Raw genomic sequence first — 21,050 nt, forward strand, 5'->3', positions numbered from 1 at the left:
CGAAAGATATTTGTCTGCAATCGCCTCTAACGAAATCGTGTATTTGGAAGAGGAAGAAGAAGAATGAGTAGAAGGGGAAGAAGAAAGAGGAGAATAAGAGAAAGGAGAAGGAGAAGGAGAAGGAAAGAAGGAAGAAGAAAGGGAAAGAGAAGATGAAGAAGGAGAAGAAAATCTTGTGGTTGTTGTTGTTGTTGTTGATGATGATGATGATGATGATGATGATGATGATGATGATGATGATGATGATGAATTTACAGAGGAGGAAGGAGAAGAGTGAGAGGAAGAGAAAGAAGAAGAAGAAGAAGCATTCATTGAAATAGAAGAAGAAGAAAGAGAAGAAGAAGTATTTCGAGGAGGCGGAGGAGGAAGAGGAGGCAACGAGTAATTTCTTGAGTGAAAGAGGTTTGATGAGCTTTCTGTTTCTTTGAGAGAAATTTGCTGTTCAAACAGAAAAGGGCCAGGTTTCATAGACAAAGCACGGAATCTGTCGGAAATTGAGAAGGGGAAGAGAAAAGAAGAAGAAGAGGAGGAGGAGGAAGAGGAAGAAGATGATGATGATGAAGCAATGAAAAGAGAAGGAAAAGAAGAAGAAGAATATGAAGAAGAAGAAGAAGAAGAAGAAGAATTGTTTGAAGAAGTACTATTTTCAGCAGGATAACTCAAAAAGAAGTTCTTCTTTTCTCTATTGAGTTGTTGAGGCACGAAACCAGGAAGAAAAAACTGGTTGTTTGAAAGAGAAGAAGAAGAAGAAGAAATTTTATTTGTTGGAAAATTGTTTGAAGAAGACGAATGAGAAGAGGAAGAGGAAGAGGAAGAGGAAGAGGAGGAGGAGGAGGAGGAGGAGGAGGAGGAGGAGGAGGAAGAAGAAGAAGAAGAAGAAGAAGAAGAAGAAGATGATGATGATGATGATGATGATGATATTTTCTGAATGAAATGATTGTTCGAAGAAGATGGGAAAATGTTCTTTTGTCTAATCAAATCTTTTATTTTAGACTTCAAATTCGTCTCTTTCCCTTCTTTCCCTTCCTTCTCTTTCTTCTCTTTCTTCTGCACCTCATTTTCTGCATTAGCATTCGCCTGAAATTTCCCCTTCAACTCCGTTTTTCTTGCTGAATTAATCGAAAGCAATGAAGATACCCCTTCGACCTCATCTTCCCTGTTATTCATGCTTCGTTCGTTTGCTGCTGTTTTCAGCTCATTTTTGCTTATTTCTGATACTTCTCCCATCAGATCAATAACTCCCCCTTCGATCTCTTCGTCTTCATCATCCAGCACACCAAGCCCAAACGCAACTTTTCCTTTTTGCAGAAGCTCAATTTTTTCCTTCTCTGCTTCAGAAAGAGAGGCATGCTTTCTTTGTGCTTGTTGTACGTTATTTTGCTTTGGTGTTGATAAATATCCAATTCCAAGTCTATTATTTATAGAATGTTTATTCAAATAGTTAAGTTCACTGTTTCCAAATATTATTTCGGGGTGTATAACCTTTATACGGACACCTTCTGTAAATGTTTCCTTATCCTCTTCATCCATGAGATCTTCTGGTTTAAATTCTTTGAAGCTTGCTCTATTTTCTCTCGAACTTTTAAAATTTTGAGGTTCCCAACCTTCTTTCGATCCAACACTATTAAAATATCCAGCAGAAAATCCACCTGTAAATGCTCCATGAAATCTTCTTCTTCCTTGCTCGTCTTTTGCTTGGAAAAAAAATATTTTAATGAATGTATTAAAAATTAAGAACAAAAAATGAAATAAAACCAAATTGATCTCTGTCATGTGAAAATGATGCTGGAAATCCTTTTAATTTCATTCCATTTTTTTCAGATTCGGCTTCCTCGATTAAAGTCGGAAGCTTTGTTCCAAGTAACCAGTTTTCTAGGCTGGGTTCCTTATGATTAGTTCCACTTTTTGAACCTCCAAAAACCTGCTCTGACAATTCTTTTGATTTGTCGAGGAACAATGAGTAATCATAAAATTCATTGTCCTTTTTTGAATAACTCATTTATTTCTCTTTAAGTTTACAAAAAATTGAATAATATGTTACCATAATAACTTACAATTATTGTGTTGAAAGTTATTGATCGTTCACTCAAATTGTTCAACAAACTGTCTTATTTTTTTTTCAGAGTGAAATTTTAAAATTATTTAAAAGATAAGAAACAAAATTATTTTTTTCTTATCTTTTCAAAAGTTATAAATGAGGAAAAAAAAATTAGTTAACAACAGTTTGCGCAAAAAAAACCGGACAAGATCGATATCTCAATTAGACTTGTGCGACAAGTGGCAAAATTTGTCAGTAACTGACACAGGTGACCGACAGGACAATTTTTACTGATCACAACCATTATTTTTTTTATTTATTTCTTTTTTGGGATCATTTTTTTCGAATAGAAAAATAAAATTTGCTAAAAAATTTTTTTCATATAATCGACAGAATGTTTCATGTTCCAACAAAATTGTCTAATTTTGTTGGAACATGGCAGGAAATATTTGTTTCAACAAAGAAAAAGAAAGAAAAAAAACAGAAAGAGAAGAAAATAAATCTATAGTGTTTTTTTTATTCTTTGTCAAACATGATAAAAAATATTTGTAAAAGAAATATTAAATATTTTTTTGGGCAAGTTCCAAGTATATGGACCATCGATAAAAAATATTTCTGAGGTCGTACACGAAAGAAAATGTCACAATAATAAATTAAAAATTCGTTTTATCTGTCGAAAATGCATTGTCTTGAACAATCCATATTTCATTTGATCTGTCCCATAATTATTTTCCAAATTTCTTGTTCATGCTAAATCAAAAAATTTTTGGTATGGAGCTTTTATCATCTCATATGAAGGAATATAATCGATTTTATATATTTTCATTTGCTTCAGACAGTTATTCAACAGTTTCACAATATCATTTTTGAATGCTTGTATTCAAAACATAACAAATCCTTGCGTTTCAATTATGTTTTTTTAATTTTTTAATAAAAATTAGTGCATGAATTGTCTTATTTGAAAGCAATTCAGACATTTTGAATATATTGAAATTTCTGATCAATTGACAAAAATTTCAATTTGAATACAATCAATGAACATTTTGGAAGAATCCAAATAAATGAAGTGATCAAACATCTGCTCCTTTGAGTGATATGAAACAGGTGCGACTCGCACTTGATGATTTTTTTAACTGTTAGGAAACAACAAATACAACAATTAATGAAAGCTCCTTGAAGCAGATTTTTTTCAAATTGACTGTGGTTCATGAACAAGCTTCAATGAATGAGCGGAATGCTTCTGGCTCAAATAAAAGCAACGATGAAAATGACGAAGAAGAAAAAGGCAAAGCTTAAGAATGTAGAACAAATTGCTTTGCTGCAAATGCTTTCGCTAATGCTATCAAAATGATTTGTGTTAGTGGATCACCGAGAAAGAAATATAACAAAAAAGAAACAATTGCTTTCAATACAAACCACAGTATTTACTAGCTGAGCAGGATCTTCAAACGTGATTGCACAGCCGCTCAGTGTCAGATTTCTACTCCTCACTCCAAAGACAGAGCTATGCGCCGAAGCGAAGCTGGGGCTTAAGACTTTGTCCATCCCCTTTGTCTGACATTCCTGTGATGAATACTCAACATAATTTGAACTTCCATCGGTCTGAGCGATTTCAGAGTTGAACTCAAAAATGGCTTGGCTGCCTCCGACTATCTGCACAGTCTCCGAGTAGATGGCTGTCTCTGCTGAAACAGCTGCCTTTTTCACCACCAGCACATTCTGATATGACTCGTCGTTCAGATGCTGCACAGCCTCGCTCAGCGTCTCACACGGGTCTTCCCTTCGCGAACAGTTCTTCTCGTTCTTCCCTTTCTCTCCTGACACAAATATTTGCTCTGACATGTAAAACACAATAAATAGCACCAAATCAGTCGGCTCATCATGAACCTAGTCCACACCGCATATAGGATTATTTCTATCGAATTCCAACTCGATGAAGTTCATCACAAACAGCGCCTCGTTGATCTGCTCAGCAATCGATTGACAGACAATGAAAAAATCTTTCGCCACGCCAGCTCTATACAAAGAAAACCGAATCAGCCGAAAAATGATTGGCAGAGTCTTCGCTTTCTCCAAAGATGGTGTATCTGAATGTTCTGGATCGTCTAGGCAGCTTTATGATGTTCCACTAACGTTTCTTTCATGTTTCGATCAAATTCTGTGATTCACAGAACTCATCCGTTCAGTAATTTCTCCTTTAACATGGACGCTTCCTTTCAGCAACAGTTCAATTTTTGTTTATCAGCCTTTATCGCTCAATGAAGATGTTAATCCATCCAAACAGCAGTTCGCAAATTGATAGATGTACACAAAGCAGAACAGATTCGCTCAGAAAACATACCGCATTCATTATCAGATCAACCACCTCGTTGAAACAGCTCCTGTCAAACCAAAAAAGAACATTTGTTTTGAACTAAAATTGCGTTGCATATGAAAACAACTCGGAATTCACACCATTCCTCAGATCTTTCGCTTCAATGAATATTTATCTTCGATGGTATACCGTGTTTCCTCCAACAATTATCTATGAAAATGAATGTCTGTCATTGTTGTCTGTTGCACATGTCAAATAGATTCCTCCTCCACATCCTTTAGAAATGCTGCAGATGCTGTTCGTCACTCCAACATTCCTCATTTTCAGCTGTTCATTTGCGCATTTCAGCTCTAAAGATATCGCTCCTCCCTTTTTGCAAGCTTCTGAGCCGAGTGTCTGGAACGTGCACCCAACAACTTTCATTCAGTAGCTATTCTGGAGAAAGAACACTGAAGATCACAGATTTGATGCTCAGTTGATGAAGCTACTGTTTGAAAAAAATTTCAACAAAAGAACAGCTGTTAAAATATCTTCTTCTTTTTCATATTTCTTATTTTTTTGGTTTTCCAAATTCAAAAAAATAAACATATTTTAAAACAAATTTTATATGGAAATTTGAGAAAGATTTTGGTCTCATTATAAACGTGAGCTTCGATGTCAACAAAGAAAACAATAAAAAAATTGAACATTGCATTTTGCATTTCAATCAATTATTCGGTTTGCATAAACTGTAATTTTTTTGATAACTGATAATTTTTTTATGTTTTCGAATTTTGAGCATTCCTTTGTTTTGAAATAATCTGTGAAATAGATAAAAGTCAATTGAACTTTTTCTGTTGAAAAAACATTGAAAAGAGTTTAAAGAATAACAAAAATGTATTTCTCAAAATTTGAGCACAACAAAAACAATGATATGAAAACATTACACGTGTTCAATAATGAATAAAACAAAATACAAAAAACAAAGAAAATTTGAAAATAATAATGGGATAGATCAAATGAAATATGGATTGTTCAAGACAATGCATTTTCGACAGATAAAACGAATTTTTAATTTATTATTGTGACATTTTCTTTCGTGTACGACCTCAGAAATATTTTTTATCGATGGTCCATATACTTGGAACTTGCCTTTTTTTGCAATATTTTTGAAAATTCAATTTATCAAATTTTCCAAAATATATTTTTCACTGACAAGATCTGTGAAACATGGATTTTTAATGTAACTGGAAGTCGCTTCTGTCACTAACATTACATTTTGTCAATGAAATATGCATGTACTAAATAGAAGCAGAATAACAAAATAACTTGTCGAGTATATGAAATGTTTGAGATTTTATTTTTCCATCAATTGCTTCAAATAACTTTTCATTTGATATCTTGTTGTGCTTCTTTTGATTGGAAAAAAGCAATACATATTCAAAAAACATCTGAAGAATGCACATAGGAAGACATTTTATTTTAACGATTGTTTGAAGATAAATATGGGTGATTATTTTTGAAATCATATTTTTTCGAACAAAATTTTCGGTTAAAATTAAAAGATCTTGAATATTATCAAATGAACTTTGAAAAGGAAAATGGCTTATTGAATTCATTTTATTCTTTGATTCGGAAAATCCATTTGGCACTTTCTGTTTGAAAAATCAGATCTCTTCCCGTTATAGTTTTTTGTTTCATAAATAATAATGTATCACAAAACAACTAAGCCTGGGTGACGTGCTGACTTCTGACATGACCTTTTCGATTTTTGACGGACGTGACATTTTTTTCCACGTCACAAAAAAAAAAAAATAAAAAAAAAGAAAAAGAAAAAAATAAAAAAAATTGAAAATTATTTATCAAAATTACCATTTTTCAGTTATGACTGACACAAAAGCGGAAATCGGATTTTTCATTCGTCACTGACTTCACTGACGTCATTGACGTCACTTCCGGTCACTTCCCGTCAATTATTCGAAAAATACAAAAGAAAAAACAATACAACAAAACATACGACCCAAATCTTCACTTTGTTTTTTTATCATTTTGTTTTATTCAACAACCATAACTATTCGTTCTTCAGTTGATACATTTGCCTTTTTTTTCTTTAAAGATAAAAATAAAAGCAATTTGAAAAGAATGAGAACTTGCATTGTTGTTTTCTTTCGTTGAATAAATGCAATGAGACTTAATACAAAGTCTGAATTGTTTTTTAATTATTCAATTTTTGATAATAATGTACAATTATAGTTTAAATGTTAAACATATATTTGCTTCGTTAATTGAACGAACATTCAAAATGATATCCTTTATAGGATTTGTTGATTCATTGATGTTCAACATGGTTGCCGGATAAAATGACATTTACAAAAATGAATTTTGCATTTTTTTCCTTTGCTGAAATGAAAAGAAGAATTTTCTTCATGTATGACTTGAAACATTCAGATGTTAACCCAGAGATGATGAGAATTAAATGCAATTTAATAAGAATATCAATTTCAGTGGTTTGTTATTGAATTAGTTTACAAATGTTTGTTTGAGATGTGAAATGATCAAATTTCAAATTGAAGTGAAACAGTGTTTTAACAATTTTGAAGATATATATATATTTTTCAACGATATTTGCTGAATTGATATTATTATTATTGATCATGCATTTTTTCAAATAAAAAAGTTCCTTCAAAAAGATTTGTTCACTCTTCTTCCACTTCTGGAAGTGATTGTCTTCAAAAAACTGCTCTTATTTTCCATCTCATTTCAAATATTATCGAGCATATTTTTAGAAAGAACTGAAAGAGACATAAAGATTTTTAAATTCTTTAAAAATTTCCTAACAGCATCAAATGACGATTATTTTCAAAAAGGACATACCTGCTTTGTGGAGTGTTTTTTTTTTTTTTTTTTTTTTTTTTTTTTTTTTTGAATAATCCAATTTGTTCTTTATTTGAAAGAAGAAAAAAAATATTTATCGAATAGGAAAAAAACAACTTTTCTTTCATTGCTTTGTTTCATTTCGAAACATTTTCATAATAAAAGATATGCTTTCGTTTATTTAACGAATGTTTGTCACTTATTTTGTTAAACGATTAAAAAAGAAAGACCAAATATCCAAAATTACCGAAAAAATTTAAACTATTTTTCAAGCTTTCACGAAATTATCAGAAATATCCAACGAGAATACAAAAAGATTGTGTTTTCTTTTTAGGAAATCCAACATTCAACAAAAGTTTGCGATTTCCTTTTCGTATTCTGCTTCTTTTATCTTTTCAAGAACATGTCGTTCAATTATCTATCTTTTCACTTTTTTCGTTTCTTCAGTCTCCTCTTCTTTCAATGACCTTGAAATAAAAATCAAAAAATGAAATGCTTTTGAATGTTATTTCAACATCTATTGTTTATTGACTGATCTGTTTCAAATTAGCTTCAACTATTCCACTTTGCAATAAGTCATCCATTTCCACAAATTCATTTTCTGTTGCATATCGAAACAATATGATGCATTGATCACTTATTCCTCTTTGTTAATTATTTGCCACTCCAAATACACAAATAATGCTGATAAAAAAATTTTTGAGAATTATTTGTTCCTAAGTTTGCAAAAAAATAACTTCTTTAGAATTTTCTTGAAGCTATCTTCTTATTATGTTCACTATTTCTCCCTTCTTCTTCTCCATTTTCATCTTCGTTTCTTTCCCTATTTTCAATTTTTGCAAACTTTTCCATTTCCTTTATTGCCTCACTGATTAAATGCTACCCATCATGAACAAGTTCTTTCAAGCCTCGTTCAGTGACAATCCTCCCCATTGCAAACACCCAAAAGAGTTGAAAAACAAGATGAGTGAGAAAGTTATGATTCTGATGATATTAAATGATTTCTTGAATTTCATTTATGTTAAGAAATTCTAGCTCATTTTTCTTATAAAAAAGAAAGACATAAATAAATGAAACAAAAATTCAAAAAATCAATCAATAAATAAATTACATTCCCCTATGTTCAATTCCGTTTAAAGAAATCAAAAAATAAAACCTTTTTTGTGCCTTTTTGCTTTCCTCTTTCTTTGACTCAATCTTTAGAAGGCAAATCACAATAATCGAAAGCAATTCCTCAAAAATGAATCATTCAATAAGCAACGTGAAGCATTTGAAAAGATCAACCAAGAGTCTTTCATCCTTTGCTTCCTGCTTCCCATTTTCACCAACATTTGCTTTCGCAATTTTTTCACACCGCGAAGAATGGAGAAAACTTCCGAATCTATATTCAATCAAATGCATATAATGTTTAAAATGCTGTAACAACATAATGTATTTATCAAAAGATTTTTGTTTTTTCCAATCATATTTGTCGAATAATTGACCAATTTTGTTGAAAAAATTGATTCATATACTTGGAAATTCATTTCGTCTGCTCACTTATTTATTTCAAAGTTTTTTTGGATTTGAACTTCCTCATTGCATTCTATAAATTAATGAAATAATTCCTTTTGAAGAAGAAAATGAACAAACAAAAATTAGTTCAATTAGCAATTGCACATCATTGCGTTTATATTTTTAAATTGCTTGCAAAATAGAAAAACATTACATTCAGAAGCAGAGGTGGAAGAATTTAAATAAGGAATTTGCGAATGCTTAGATGAAAGAAAATGGTATAAATTAAAATTTTGTAATTAAAATAAATGCATTATTACCTGCAACACATTCTCATGACGCAATTATTGCCTTCAAAGTGGAAGAGCGTTTTGTTTGTTTCATTAATTATGTTGTGATGGGGCAAATTGATCAAAAAATATCTTTGAAATAAAATTATAAAAGGAAATCAAAAGATCTGCATATTCACCGAAATGTGTTTTTTGAATTAAATATCTTTTTTTTTTTTTTTTTTTTTTTTTTTTTTTTGAAGTGGAAAATTGGTGACGGACGTGACAAACTTTTTTTTCACGTCACCCAGGATTAAAAACAACAACTGACCATTTATCTATTTATCACAAACGAAATTCATTTCTCAATTTTAGTTTTTTCCGTGAACCAAAAAAGCTTTTATCAAATAATTTTTTAAAGGGAAATTGTGATGAAATCGATTTATCAAATATTTATCTATCCAAATAGTATTCAAGATTTTTTAATGTTGAATGTTATTCACATTTATTTAACATATGTCTCATGTTGCGTGAATGTTATGTGTTTGTTTATTGCACGTTTTTATGAGCAATGTTTCGATTTTCTTCATTAACGAACCACAAGCCAAAGCTGTTCCATTTATTTACGTAAAACAATCAGTTATTTTATTTATGAAAATGTTTGCAATTATATTTATCAATTAATATCTTGAAATAAGTTTTTTTTATGCATAAAAGATTGAATTGGAACTGGAAGATTCACTGTTCTTGTCTTTATTGTGAGGAGCAAATTGAAAGAAAGAAATGGCAGTTGTTTAACTTTAAGAAAAGGGAATGAGAGCAACCATGTTTCTGTTCTTTGTAACGATTGGAGCACCTCATTTATTTGATGAAAGCAAACTTCATTTTCAATCACTGGATTATCTGAATCCACTCATCTCATTATCTCATAGCACATGTTATGTGAATACAGCCCCACTTCGATTGCTTTTCAAACTCCGACACTTCGTCCAAATAATCAACTGCCACAATTGTCGTCACTTCCTCTGATTGCTCATTTCCAAATGGAAATGGAACAGGCTCGCTTCCTCCTTCATCAGCGTTTGAGGATTGTGAAGACAAAAGGAAGGAGTGTTTGAGGTGGAAGGCACCTGAGTTGCAGATGAACAAGAAGATGGGGGCAACAAAATAATCAGTTGTGTTTTCGATTGGGATGTAGCTGTTTGAGTGTTTGACGCTGCATATTCCGTTTGGTGATTATGAGGCAGAGGTGGTGGGGCAGAAGATAGCGAACAGGAAGAGACCCAGCTCCTCCACAGCGAAAGGAAGTTCGATCGTGGATATTATGAAAGGATACTTATCTTCAGAAGGGAATGTGAGGCCGACTCTTTTGTGCCTGAAGAAATAGTTTATCCAATACTTTCCAACATGAGAAGCTATTCTGACAGTCCTCCGTGTCAATTACAACCTGTAAACAGCAGAGTGTGACAAACAAAGCATTGCTATAAATCCTTCGGATGGAACATGAAGTTTGTTGTCTTATAAGTGATCAAATAATTTGTGATAATAATTTTTTGTTCAAAAAGCAACTTTAATGTATTCTTCGATACAGCCCAGAGTTTCACATTCACTTTTTGTTTTTGCTCATCATCATATTTCTTCTTTTTTCAAATATCACATTTTTTGTTTTCGCATGTTGTGTTTCACATTATTCCTTCTGTTATCCGTTCAGAATTCTGATTTTCATTTTGAAGTGTTTCCAGTTTTCATGTTTTGATGTTTGAAATTCTCTTTGCCTAATGTTAAAAAAATATAGCTCTTGTTGTTTTAGCAAATAAAAAAATACAGTTAAAAATCTTCTTGTAAATTAAAAACAAAAAAACGAATGAAAAATAACTAATAAAAAGTTGAGTTCCTGATTTCTTTATTGACTTAATTATCATTCTCAAAAAGCTGATCCTTTTTTAATTTCCTCTTCCTTAACTGTAATCGCTTCTGCAATAACCGCCAATCGATCTCCCTCCTCAGTATCCATTTCAAAAATTAGAACTTCTTCCTCCACTAATTCCTTAACCTCCATAACAGCTTCCGCTTCCGAAGCCCCCTCTTCTGTCCACTCCTCCCTTTGGTTTTACCAAATCATTCGCCATATATGCCTTTTCACAAGTTCGTGGCAAAGTCCTTTTCTCTGGCACACAGCTTTGACTGCTCTGTGACACTCGTAAGAAATATGCAGCTGCAATTGTCAAACGTTCGGATAAATGCTTCTGTGTTTTCAGAGGAAGTATTAAAAACAGCTGTTAGAAGACCAGAACAAAAACTCATGCGCTGCTCCAAATCAACAATTTCCGATAAGATCAATTATTGAAGTTGAAACAAACATATTGTTAGATTAATCTTTGAAAGGCTTCTTTTGTCTGAGTGCTGACGCAGCAGCATCTGTCGAGGAGAAGCACTGTCTCACCGAAGGCAGGCGCTCTTTCATATCAAAAAAATTAATCGTTAGACCAGTTGCATTTGTTATTAGAGATTATTTTTGTGTTGGTTCCGATCTCTTGTTATTTGTGCAACGCAAAGAAATAGCACTATCAGCATCTATGGCCGCTCTTTTTTTGTCATTAACAATTTCATTTTTCTTCTCACTGCATTTTGTTTAATCCTTTTCATCTTTCCAATTCTTATTCTTTTTCTCTTTTCTTTTCATTTTTCTATTTCTTCAGTTTTTCATCTTCACTCAACTTCTCACTTTCATTCAACACAGTTCACACATCCATCATCACCTCCTCCTTGTTTATCAGCAGCAACATCGCAACAGATTTCAAGAACGTCATCAGAGAACCTGATCCAGACACAATCAGCTTTGCCCCATCTTTTCCCGTTGCCTTTATCATTTGCGTTACCGATGGCGCGGAAATGCACTCGAAAATAATAGTACTCCACCTTAACCATCACCAGATGGTATTAATCTGTCTGGTTGAAAACATAATGCATGATCCTCCTTGTCCACACAGCCCTGTTCTTCTCGAGAGAAACATACTGGTCTCAGTATCTGTTGACACCTGCTACACAATAATCAGATCTTCTTGCTGAATATCAATTCGTCGCGCTGCCACATCATATGCAATCAGCACCACAATGTTGTCCATAGGAAATGTCTGCATCGTCTGTTCTCTCTATGTCTGTGCGATGCAACAATGCAATCACTGGCTTCTAAAAGAATTAACCTCTTTGAACACGTAAAGCTCGTTTGATAAAGATTTCTATCAAGAAAAGATGAAGAACTGACTGTAAATTTTCTCAAAACTGTCCGATCTTCTCATTTCATTCATCTCGATTTTGATGAATATGAAGCATTGTGAAAAAGAGGGATCGCCAGTAAAAAATACTAATGAACACAAGTCCCAGAGATTCACACAGACTGAATTGAGCTTTAGGTGAAGAATGTGTTTGCACAGACGGTTAACGGACATCGGTAATGAGTTCGAGAATGGACGGATTTCCTTGAAAAAACACACAATGGAGAGGTTTATGGATATGGAAGTTGGGACTGAAGAATAAAGAGAAAAAGTGAAGAAGAACGTCTGAACGGAATTGGTGTTTGTGTTTATGAGTGCTTGTAGAAAGGTGTTGATTGTACCTTTTTTTATTATTGCATGAATGTTCTGCCATGTTCGCTTATACTGAATCTTTCCTAATTATTTCTTTACACAGTATCCGAATGAATCCAAATTTTGGAATTCCACAACATTGTTCACATCTTTAGCGAATCCAACAAACTGTGTCCCACCAATTACTTCTATAACAACATTTTATTTATTTCCTTTTTCCGCTTTTTTCTTCTTCCGCAAAAGAACGATTTTAACTCGAGCTGCTCTCACTTGGGACCTTCCACAAATAGACGTTTCTTTGTTCAATCAGCTCGATAAGAAGGCAGGGCTTTGCAACAACCACATCAGTTCTGCAGGATATCATTAACGACTGCTTCATGATCGACGTCCCAATTTACATCTCCACGGCCGACAGCGCAGCTTGTTTGTGGTTTCTAGAACGCTCACGGGAAAGCTAAGGATCAGAGGACGCCACGTATTGCGGCTCTTCCTTATAATACATCATTGATCCTGTGGAAGGCTAGAAGTTGAAAACTATTGAACTGGAATGGGCAAAAAAGAAATAAGAAAATAAAGCCTTAATATTTCTTTGTTGACATATAAGAATTGCGCTTTTTGAAAATACAAACTCAAAAATGAATTCAAATTTGGATCTGATTTTTTCTTCGAATTCTCTGGTTGGTGTAAGAAGATGTGCATAAGGAACTTTTCATCAAGATGTTCTTCGCAATATATTCTCTTCTTTTCAGTCTTTGTTGTTCAACAATTTCTGTTTGAGATCAACAATAATACATTCAAAAAGAAGAAAGAAAATTTTAACAAATAAATAAAAACGCGAAAATGAATTTGTTACAACAAACGAAGAGATGTCAGAGTATTCCGTTTATATTCATTTCACTAGCTTCGAAAAATAGGTAATTTTTTTCAATCTGGCAAACATCTGACTTTGTGTTGGGGGAAGTGAATCGCAATGAGATAAATTCGAATTTTGTTCATTATAAATTGTATTTGCAAATGAAAACTCCATTATTGTACGAAAGGAGTGCTTTTCTTGCATTGTTTCTTCAAAAAAATAAGAATTTCAATTGATCTCTGATAAATTTTAACACAAAAAGGAAAATATTAATCAAAAGTCACATATCTTTATTATTCCTGAATATCTGGACAACTTTCCGAAATAAAGAGCGATTAACGTTTTAAAACTTATATGTCAAAAATTATTTTTGAAAAATCAGAGATCTTCCAACAATTATTTTCTATCATTTGATTAATAATATATTATTTGAAGACAACGTTTCATTACTGTGCAAACGATATAAATAACACTATTCTCACATCTTGATTTTTTTTTGAAAAAAACCAGAATAAGATTTTTCATTATAAATGCTAAAGGGAAATGTTTTGAGAACTTTACACACTTTCTTCTATCCATGATGCAACAGCGGTTTGTTTTGACTATTTTTCATGTATATTCGGAACACATATTTTTGGTTGCAATTTTATTCCTAATTTGATAAGGAGGTGAAACAATGTGAATTGCAATCTATTTTTTTGAAAATGTTGAATAAATCAAAATCATTCGTGTTATTTTCTTAAACAATCATCAGTTTCATGTATGCTGTGGAAAAATAATGATTTTCTTTTCTGATTATTGTTCAAAATATTTATTTACGAATTGTTAATAAATATTCATTATCGCTCGGTTTCTTCAAGATTTGTAACAAAAATACAAAAGAAAATAGATCATGAAGATTATTAGATACAGAGCAAACGAGCCATTGAATACGTTCCTACATGAAAAAAAAGAAAAAAGAGATGGCAATTGGTTCTATGATGGAAAAGCAGTGAATCCAGATGCTAAGGAAGAAATGAGATTCATTTTTCAAAGCGTGTCTTTCACATCAGAGTTGATGAAGATAGATAGCTTTTATGCTTCACAACTTTCGACAAAATGATTTCTTTTATTGTACAGTATAACCAAGCTCGTCGCACGTAGTGATTAGCTGAAAAGCCTCAACATACTTTTCCATCTACGGATTATGGCTTCTTCGCTGAATCTCTATCTGCACGTGCACCGGCTCTGCCCCACAAAAGAGAAGTTTCAAAAACAGATTTTCTCAATCAGCGTTCTTCAGAAAAACATGAAACGAAGGGTTATTTCCACATGCATCTTCAAACTGATCGTCAACTTCTTGCTCGATTTTGAAGGATATGTAGATACCAACATATAAGCGTGAATCAAGTAATATGAGAAGAGTGAGTTACAAAAGTGAGGTTTCTGGTTAAAGATAGAGCGTGCCCAGAAACTGAATAGTCCATCATTGCAGCTTCGGTGGAGACATCATTGTCTGCCCTAATCGGTAATTAAGAACGGTCATTCGCTTTCTTCTCCTTCTTCTTCTTCTTCTTCTTCTTCTTCTTCTCCTTCTCCTTCTCCTTCTTCTTCTCCTTCTCCTTCTTCTTCTTCTTCTCCTCCTTCTTCTTCAATTTCACACAGTTTGATGATCATTTAATACATCTTTTTATTTTTATTGAAGCTTCAACTCCAAATGATATTTCAATAACTTATTCCTCTTCGTTTATCTATCAAAAAAAAAAGAATTATGATCATCCTATCAGAAGAATATTTTTCCTGCTATCATTCCACAACTCAGTCAAAGATAGATTTTCTCAAAGAAGCATATGCTGTGTGTCAAATTGACAGATGAAAGGCACAGACACTAAAAATAAAGAAGAAAAAGAAGAAGACGAAGACGAAGAAGAAGACGAAGACGAAGAAGAAGACGAAGACGAAGAAGAAGACGATGATGAAGATGATGATGAATTCAAACATGTAAATGCATTTGAACTCAATTCAGCATTCCCATCAAAACACGTGTTTTGTCTGCACATCACTCTACTTTCAATCACTGCTCACGGAAACATCAGCGTCTCTGTATTCGAAATCAGCTCTTAACACTCCTCTCTCCCGCCTTCCAGCAGAACAACTACATTATTCCTCTTTAGACAGCATATGAGGTATTGAACAGAATCACTTCACAAACTGAATCGGTTGGTTAAAAAGCTTTCGACTGCTGCCTTTCGGTTCTTTAGGAGAAATGGATCTTGCAGAAGAAGAACAGAATAGAAAGTGGTCCCTGTTGAAGGCGGAAGAGGCTGTAAATTCTTTCTCTCCTTTAATTCTCGGACTATCGTCTTTTCTAAGCCTTTCTCGCTCTTTTTCTCTTTCTTCTCTCCTCCTCTTCCTCTCTCTCTCCTTCTCTTCCTCCGCCTCTGCATCAATTTCCTTCTCTTTCCCGTCGCCTTCCTCCGCTTTCCTATTCATTTCTTCCTCCTTCCTCTTATTTCTCTGCTCCTCCAATCTGCTGCTCCTCCTCCTCACATCCCTCAGCTCCTGCACCTTCTGCTGCCTCTTCCTCTCTCTGTCTGCCCTCTCCTCTTCCAAGCTGATGGCAATGGCTGCTGCTAAACCAGGATCAGAAGTCGGATCTATGCCCATCACAATTTATATGGCATCTGACTCAGAAGCATCATCAGCTCCAAACTCAGAAATAAGCGTCGCATTCAGAAGAGACTCAAATTCTTCGTATTCTTTATCAGCGAAGTTCGCTTCTTATTCTTCTTCTTCTTCTCAGTCTATAAATAGCGTATGTATTTCATCATCTTCATCTGTCAATTCATCAATCACATCATCATCATCATCATTATCCTCTTCCTCTTCCTCTTCCTATTCCTCTTCCTCTTCCTCTTCACCTTCTCCATCTTCTCCTTTTCATTTCTTCATTTGTTTCAATTTTTTCTTTCCCATCACATTTTCCTCCTGAATCACCCCTTCATCCGCATCTTCCTCTTCTTCAATAGATATAACTTCTTTTGTTGCATTGTCATTGAATTGTTTTTGGTCAGTTAAAACTTTGCGGCGAATTGGCTCGATGTCAGAATCTTCAGTCTCATCGTAATTTTCGTTATCATCAATATTTTCAGTTGAAAGCCGATTTGGAAAAATAATTCTTCCCTCTTCATTCTTTTTATCAATAACTTTCAACTTCTCTAATTTCCTTTTATATAAAGAAATTGTTGAGGACCCTGTTGAAACATCTTCTTCGCAAATGAATTGACGGCTTGTTGATTGTTTTTTGTTCAAATGAAAAACGCTTTCAAATGAGATCTTTCTCCATCTACTAACGGGAGAATTGAAAAAAGGAGTTACTTCAATTTGTGTTTTGGTGGATCTCCAACACAAATATGTTTTTATGTCCTTCACCACAAGCTTCAAGCTTGTCTTTTGCTTGATTCGGGGAGAGTAATCGATAAAGAATCTCTCCAATCTTTCATCCTCCTTTCTTTCAATTTTTGGGCATGCTTTTTGAAAGAAAGTTATCAAATCTTTGATGGTGGAGATGTCCTTGCGAGATCTTTGAGCGATTCTCGCAAGGACTCCAAATTCCCCATCAACCTCGCTTTTCCCGTGACCTTCTCCGAAAAAGGAAAGCGAGGTTGTTTCAAATGTTTCATGAATGGAGGAAGACGGATGAAGCAAAAAAAAGAGAAAGCAGCCGTTTCTGAAGTGTGGACCGCAGTCTGTCCACACTTTCAGATGAGAATGAATATTTATTGATGATTGCAAATTTTGAAGAGCAATCTTCAAACAATCGGTTGCAAATCTGCAATCTTTGGACAGAATTTCGGAAAGGAAGTGGAAGCAAGTCTTCGATTTTCCATTCTTCTTGAAATGATGAATAATTACGCAGAGGTGTGAAATTTCTTTTTTTGAATAATAATCTCTGCTTTCTTGAGTTTGTTTCATAGGCAAAGTCCAATTTTGTTTAAAATCTAATAAAGCAAAAAACTCATTCTCTTGGAGATTCGCGACTTCTTCATTAAACTTTTTTCGCTGAAATTTTTGAATTGTGCAATGAATATAAAGTGTTTCGATTTCTTGTAATTCTGATTTTGTTAAGATTTTTGTTTTTTCTTTTTTTTTCAAAAATTCTTTTCTAACGCAAAGATTACACATATCGGTTCTTCTTTTTGCCTTTTCAATATTAACTGCCAATCTGTAAAACAAAGATTTACAAAGTTTAACATTAATTTCATATTTCATTCTTCTAAATAATTCATCTTTTGAACCAAAGAATATCCTCTTTTCTCCTTTAAACCATTCACTGCGATTATCATCAATATTCTTGAAGGAATTGTTTGTCCACATTTCTTTTTCAAACAATTTTCTATTATCTTGAACAACTTTTTCTCTTTTAAATAATCAATTCATATGAATGAATCAGGAAATAAAAAAACTTATTTAATTTATGTTTTAATATTTTAGAAAACAAACTTTTCAGATAACTCGGAAATGCAATCGTTGGAATTCGTTAAATAAATATCATTAAAAGACGAATCATCAATCGCATTACTTGTAAAGCGTAAAGACAAAGCAGGTTCATTGAAAATTTCATCATTTTGCCTGTCGTAAGAATAAAGAAAAGCTGAAGAAGGGGTAGATGCTGCGCTGCATGCGGAAGTGAGCTGTAGCGAAGGAAACGAAGCAGAAGAAGGCTGCGTTGCTGTGGAGTCTGCCGGATTGAGCTGCAGTGAAGGAAATGGTGCAGAAGAAGGCTGCGAAGACGTGGTGCTTGTTGGAGTTAGCTGAAGCGAAGGAAACGAAGCAGAAGAAGATGGAGTTGCTGAGATGCTTGTTGGAGTGAGTTGAAAATGAGAAAATGGTGATGATAAAGTTTGAGAATGTACAGAGCAGAATTGTTGATGTTTGAAGGGATGAATAATATCTGAACGAAGTATGTGATTGTTTTCTTTTGTTGTATATTCTTGATATCTTGATTTTTGTTGGATTCCTGAATGATTATTTGTAATTATATCAAAACTATCCTTATGAAAATAATGTTGATCTTGATAAACAAGACAATTTTGTTTTGTGTGCTCAGATAAATTCTTTTTTTTGATAAGTTTGAACTTTGAAACGGAGTGTGTATTTGAAAGAGTTTGAATATCTTCATAATTAAATAAAACTGGTGATGTTTGTTGATCAATTGTTGTTGAATGATGGTTTGAGTTTAAGAATTCAAAGTCATCATCTGATAAATCTTTAAATACTCTCGTTTCTTGAATGTTTTGTTCTTTGCAACTTTCACTTGTGTTCTTCCTTAACCACCATTCACATAAATAAAAATCATATAAACTCAACGCTGATGTTTCAATATAGCTTTTTATGAGAAATGAAAAAATAAAAAACGAACGTTTTTTGCTGCTGGGAATCTTCGGTTTGCTTGCAGGAGTTATTTCAAAATTGTGCCTTTTCAACATTCGTTCAGCGTGAAAAATGTTGTTTGCTGTACAATTCCAGCCAGCTTTTATTAGTTCTGTTGAAGAAAATGATTTCAAAAATGTTTGTAACAAGAGTATTTTATTCTTTTTGTCTAATATATCGTACAATGAACCAGCGTAAACAAGAATGTTTTCCATTTTATCTATTCAATCAAAAGAAGAGAAAACAAAAAATGAAACTGAATAAAATACATTGATATAACCATTCAGTTTATTGTTAAGCAATTCAAGAATTTCTTTTCCATTTCTTGAATGATATAAAAAGTGAAGAATGAAAGATGTTTCCTCATTCTTTGAATGAAGTTGAAGAAATTCAAATAGTATCTTGCACAGTTGAGACTTTCTGCTTTCAGACAAATCTGAAAACGTCCTTTTTTTAAAAAATAATATTATTCTGGGATAATTTTTTGATCTTTAATGGGATCACAATTAAAGTTTTCCGACTTTTCAAAAAGAAAGTGCCATTTGTTTAAAATAACAATTATTAAGATATTTCTCTTTTGAATTTAAATGTTTCTTTCAAAAACTAACAATCTTTGAATAATAAACACACCGAAAAAAGAATTGATTTCAAAAATAATCCCCCATATGTTTGTTAATTTCATTATTTCATTATTCTTTGTCTGTTTGACTCATTTCACAATTTTATTCATGAGATGTGATTTTATCCCTTGAAAATGCATTTCTAACTTTGTAATAAAAACAAATTATTCAAAGTTTTTGTATGTTCGTTCTGGATCTTTTACGAAATAAAGGATGAAATTATAATTTTTTTGGAAGTGACAAGCAATATCAATAACTTTGTGGAGCTTTTGAACCAGTGATGAAGATAAAAGTGTGTGAAGCCACTTGGGCCAATGAACTATTTCTTTTTGCTCAAATGCTGCAAACTGTCCATGCTTATCATATCGTCTGAACAGCAATTGCTGAATTTCAATCATAAAAATGCTGGCCATTCAATGAAATAAATGAAATAATGATCATTATTTATTCTCCAGGTGCATGCTGAGTTTATTTTTAACGATTGATGACAAATTGATATTCTTTTCAGAACATTCATTCCACTACTCAAAATTCTTCTCTCACGTTGCATGGTTCACCTCCGCTTCTAAATTTTCTTCTTATTTTAGATCATCTTCGAAACAATTTTTCTTTCTCAACGCTCTTTATTCAATTTCAATGAGAAAATACAAAGATTTTATGAAAATAGAGGAAAATACTTGAAGAAAAAATGACAATTGAAAAGAACAGAGAAAAAACGGCATAGGTCTGAATTGTACCATTTTGTTGAAGCCACAAAAAAATTTGAATTGGCTAAATTTTTTTGAAAAGTGACATCAGATCAAAAATTTGACCCATGGAAGTTATTTTATAATCATTCCGTTTCCATAATTCTAATTTAAAAAACTAACTTTCACAACAATGTTTGTTGGTTTATTGCAAACTTCTAAATGAGAAAAAATATTGTGAATCAAAAAATTATATATTCTGCTTTGTGATCAAAATTCAAATAGCTAATAAACAATGAATATGCTTCATCTTTTCTTCGTTCATGTTGGAATCACTGAGCTCAAAAATGCTTAAGGAATGTTTCAATTCAATTTTTACAGAAATAAAAGTTTTCTGTTGATGTTTCTAATTTAAATTTGAACTGAAATTTGCAATGCCCAGACAAATAATTACATTTCATTCTCCAATTATTGCTTACGCATGTAAAAGAAAGCAATGAATATACAAAGTTGAATGGTTTGCTGTTTTATTTAGAGTTGTGTTATTTATTCTTTATTTTTCAATTTTAACTTTCTGTATGGATGCATAATTTGCAATAGAGCACCATTTCAGAGATACAAAAAGATAAAAGAATATAGGGATATGAATTCTTACACATTTGAAGGACGAGGGAGCAATATCAGAGAACTGAGAATAAACAATCGATGATAAATGTGAATAAGGATTCTCACCAAATGCTTGCGATTCAACATCTCACTCAACTTCAGGATCAAGCAATCATATTGGTTCTCCATCTGTCCGTGTTCTTTCTTCAATCTTTCCTTTCATGAGCATTATTACAGTCAATGAATCAACGAAACACTTTCTGAAGCATATAGTCCTTTCAAAGATGTTCCATACAAGAAATTGAAAAAAAGAAAAAG

General features: G+C 32.8%; 4 protein-coding genes across 4 annotated transcripts; 1 reads left to right on the forward strand and 3 right to left on the reverse strand.

Annotated features, from left to right (window-relative positions):
* Positions 1 to 1,066: 1,066 nt before the first annotated feature.
* MONOS_9243 (putative DUF1604 domain-containing protein) lies at positions 1,067 to 1,999 on the reverse strand (the record flags this gene model as incomplete). Its single annotated transcript, XM_067879724.1, has 3 exons — positions 1,067 to 1,105; positions 1,219 to 1,694; positions 1,756 to 1,999. The coding sequence occupies 3 exons, from the start codon at positions 1,997 to 1,999 to the stop codon at positions 1,067 to 1,069; spliced, it is 759 nt and encodes a 252-aa protein (XP_067723219.1).
* A 1,372-nt stretch (positions 2,000 to 3,371) lies between these two features.
* MONOS_9244 (uncharacterized protein) lies at positions 3,372 to 3,941 on the reverse strand (the record flags this gene model as incomplete). Its single annotated transcript, XM_067879725.1, has 3 exons — positions 3,372 to 3,377; positions 3,455 to 3,873; positions 3,926 to 3,941. 3 exons carry the CDS (start codon positions 3,939 to 3,941, stop codon positions 3,372 to 3,374), a joined length of 441 nt encoding a protein of 146 aa, XP_067723220.1.
* Positions 3,942 to 14,802: 10,861 nt separating this feature from the next.
* On the forward strand, positions 14,803 to 15,511 carry MONOS_9245 (uncharacterized protein; the record flags this gene model as incomplete). The annotated part of the gene is made up of 3 exons (XM_067879726.1): positions 14,803 to 14,829; positions 14,925 to 15,051; positions 15,267 to 15,511. 3 exons carry the CDS (start codon positions 14,803 to 14,805, stop codon positions 15,509 to 15,511), a joined length of 399 nt encoding a protein of 132 aa, XP_067723221.1.
* A 75-nt stretch (positions 15,512 to 15,586) lies between these two features.
* On the reverse strand, positions 15,587 to 16,054 carry MONOS_9246 (uncharacterized protein; the record flags this gene model as incomplete). Its single annotated transcript, XM_067879727.1, has 1 exon — positions 15,587 to 16,054. The coding sequence occupies one exon, from the start codon at positions 16,052 to 16,054 to the stop codon at positions 15,587 to 15,589; it is 468 nt and encodes a 155-aa protein (XP_067723222.1).
* Between the last annotated feature and the right edge of the window lie 4,996 nt (positions 16,055 to 21,050).

The sequence above is a fragment of the Monocercomonoides exilis genome (assembly GCF_001643675.1).
Source record: "Monocercomonoides exilis strain PA203 chromosome Unknown scaffold38-1042076, whole genome shotgun sequence".
Taxonomy (NCBI): domain Eukaryota; phylum Preaxostyla; order Oxymonadida; family Polymastigidae; genus Monocercomonoides; species Monocercomonoides exilis.